Genomic DNA, 3,170 nt, shown 5'->3' with positions numbered 1-3,170 from the left:
GAAAAGAAAAGAAAAGAAAAGAAAAGAAAAGAAAAGAAAAGAAAAGAGAAAAAAGAAAAAAGAGAAAAGAAAAGGTTTTGCTAAGATAGTGATTACAGGTGAATCTGGAGGAGTAAATCTAATTATTAGTAATATATTGCAAAATACAGCTAGTAAGCACTGTGCTGAAAATAGTTAATAAACATGTAACAGTCTGTCCTTCCAAACTTATCATCTGATCACAGCTTCTGCCAAGTGTCTGACAAAGCTTGTCAGGCTTCCTTCATATCTCGCCTACTAGTATGTATCTGCAAAGGAAGCACTTGAAAAATCTTCTTTATCCTTTTTGTTGGATACCTGTTATATGGCTTGTTAAAGTTGTGCACCCAATCAGCTAGGTTCTCCGCTGGAGAGAAACAAGTATACATCTAATGTGGCATCCACCTCAGAGAGATGTCCCTAAAGTCAGTGGAATGAATCTTTTATTGAAGGCACTTGTCTGTTTCCTTTGCGCCCATGGTGAATATAGATAGCAAGCTAACACTGGATAATAAGAGAGAGTGGGAAGAAACTGATGGACACAGAAAATTCTTGATGGACTAAAAGAACAAGCTTCCCCGTCCCCTAAGAGAGAGAACATGAATAATGTCAGTGATGGGACAGTGATTCCCCCTCACTTGTTTGAGATCACTGTAACTCTGACTATCCACAGAGTCTTTCATCCCAATTGCCCACCCCTGCCATTAACCCCGCTTCTCTCACAGATTTGATGGAGTCCAGATGATTCTTATTGGCCATGATCTCTGCTTGGAAAGTCTGATGCTTCTGCAGTTTGGTCTGCAGATTGCTTGGATCCTTCCAGCTATCATCCTGGGCAATGCTATTCTTCTCATTAATCCAGGCAGCCACCTTTGGTGAGGAAAGAACAAAAGTAACCAAAACCTTCAGTGTTTCTTCAGGTGCAGCCTGTCAGTCTCTCCTCTTATATGTATAAAACAGGGAATCAGAGAGTGGGGACCCAAGTGAACTGTCCTTCTGAGGTTCTGCTTCCCTAAGCTCCTCCTGTCCTTCATAAAGTCACCTCTCTATGTCTGCTTACCAGCACTGTTACCTGGAAAGGGGGCTGTCTCCATCAGGTAGGCTCCATGCAGTGCGAAAATGCATGGACACCTGTGTGCATGAAGGAGAACAGACAATGATGTCCCTATTTCTAACCCATTGTCAGCATCTTCTCATGGGTTTTTAAATGGTGGCACATTCTCTTTTAATGCTTTCATTTCTTCTGCATTTTGCTGGCATCCATTTTACATTAGACCTTTCATCTGATTGCTAGAGGGAAGATGAAAAAATATCCCTTTATTCTTATCCTCATTTTCCCCAATATTATCTCATTCCAGACTCAGTTCCTTGATTTTTCTCGCAGTAAATCTGTCCAGGGATTCAGACCTATGCAGCATAGCATGTTTTGAGAAACTAGAATACTAGTAATCCTGTGTAATTGTACCTCAAAGGAATTCCTCAGGAACTTCTGCAGAAGCCTTGATTCCTCTAGCAAATGTCTGCGAGCAGCAGCATTCTCCAGCAGTCTCTCTTTTCTGAGATGAAGACAGATGTGTGATGTCAAAATCACAGAGTGAGTTAGATAAGGGTTTTCAAATTTCACTTCCAGAACACACATGATCTAACCCTCCATTCTTTAGGAGGGAAATGTCCATAACACAGACTCCCTTGATCTGAACTGTTAGAGAAGATGATCAGTGCACTGATAGGAAGGATTCCTAGCAGATAGATATGCTTAAACTACACACAAATTCTATACATATGATATTTGCCTTTAAGGAATAACCATTACTGCCTTTCAGAGTTCAAGAGAACATAAGCTCAGCATGTTTCTTATGTGGAAATACTGTAAGCATCATGGTATTTGCAATGCATAAACCAAAGCTACACCATCCTCTAATCTTTTTACCAATTTTGGATCTGCAGCACTTTATTCATGTTAATGCAGACTTGAGATAATAATAAATTGTATCAAATAAGATCATATTAATAAATTTGTATGTTCACTTTAATTATAAGGGATCTCCAATCTCTTTTCATAACTTTCATGTATATCTTTTCATCTACTGTAGCAATGAATACAACTGCTTTTACTGTCAACATTTGTTTATGATGAACAATATGCAACATGCTACAAGAAATAAAGTAGTTCACATGAAAGGGCGAGATCTGATCAGAAATTTGAGCAGGGCTTTAAGATCAACCCCATTAGAGCAGTGAAAAAGCAGTTGTCTAGCTAATGACCTATCTTGATGGTATTTAATGATAATGAATTACTTAATGGCACAGCAGACCTCAGTCTTTTGTTTGCAGCACTGTCCTTAAGGCCAGGCCAGAATATAGAATTACGGAAATCTGCCTTTTTCTGAATCCTGCTCACCCTCCACTTAAGTTTGCATTTTGGACACCTCCTAATGAAATAATTATTAGGCTCAGGCCAATATGGGAATACCACAGTGAAAAGCACAAAGGTGAGCAAATGCAAATCAGTTTTTAGTTCTCTTAAATCATTTAAAGATATTAATCAGCGTGGAGAGGGTCTTATCACAGAAAGGATGACATGGGAAAGGTTTGACTTCACCTCCTCAGAATGGCCTGGCATCTGTTGGTGATATTGTCTGAGTCATAATGCTTATTCCGCGTTAGCTGCTGAGAAAATGAAGCCATTTCATCAATTTTCTCCATCTGAACTTCCAGTGCTTTTTCAAACTGTATGTGTTTCTGCTGTAGGCTCTCCACACTAGACAGTGAGTCCTGGATAGAAGACAACAAAAGGTAGCTGCTTTCAGTCAGAGTTTTTCCATCCACAATACTGATAATCCAGAATCTAAATGGCATTTACCCCATATTTGCAAGCTAGCTGTCAAGAAAATTTATTGTTCTTCGAAATGTATTGGCATTGAATATGACACTTGGGGCCTAAATAAGGTTCTATGCAAGGTCTGAGGTCATTATTTCAGAGTCAAAACTGAACTAGCTGCTGGATGCTTAGTTTCTTGTGCATATTGTTGTGCTGCATAGAACGCATAACTTCTCAAGAAATAAAACATCAGAGCCTAATTATAAATCAATCTTAAGACAGATGCTATGTTCAAAGCAAATGTGGAATGCCAAACAGAAATCACAGTTAA

The 3,170-nt window shown here is 39.0% G+C and overlaps 1 protein-coding gene across 1 annotated transcript; it reads right to left on the bottom strand.

The window, feature by feature from the left end:
- Positions 1-573: 573 nt before the first annotated feature.
- On the bottom strand, positions 574-2,723 carry LOC113962057 (spectrin alpha chain, non-erythrocytic 1-like). Its single transcript, XM_027672868.1, has 3 exons — positions 2,621-2,723; positions 1,484-1,574; positions 574-888 (listed from the first exon to the last, which is right to left on the bottom strand). Exons 1-3 carry the CDS (start codon positions 2,704-2,706, stop codon positions 682-684), a joined length of 384 nt encoding a protein of 127 aa, XP_027528669.1. The 5' UTR covers positions 2,707-2,723; the 3' UTR covers positions 574-681.
- Between the last annotated feature and the right edge of the window lie 447 nt (positions 2,724-3,170).

This window comes from Neopelma chrysocephalum, unplaced genomic scaffold, assembly GCF_003984885.1.
Source record: "Neopelma chrysocephalum unplaced genomic scaffold, ASM398488v2 Primary Assembly neopelma1_100816, whole genome shotgun sequence".
In the NCBI taxonomy this organism is placed as follows: domain Eukaryota; kingdom Metazoa; phylum Chordata; class Aves; order Passeriformes; family Pipridae; genus Neopelma; species Neopelma chrysocephalum.
Note: the sequence above shows the minus strand (reverse complement) of the source record. Positions and strands in the feature narration are given on the sequence as shown.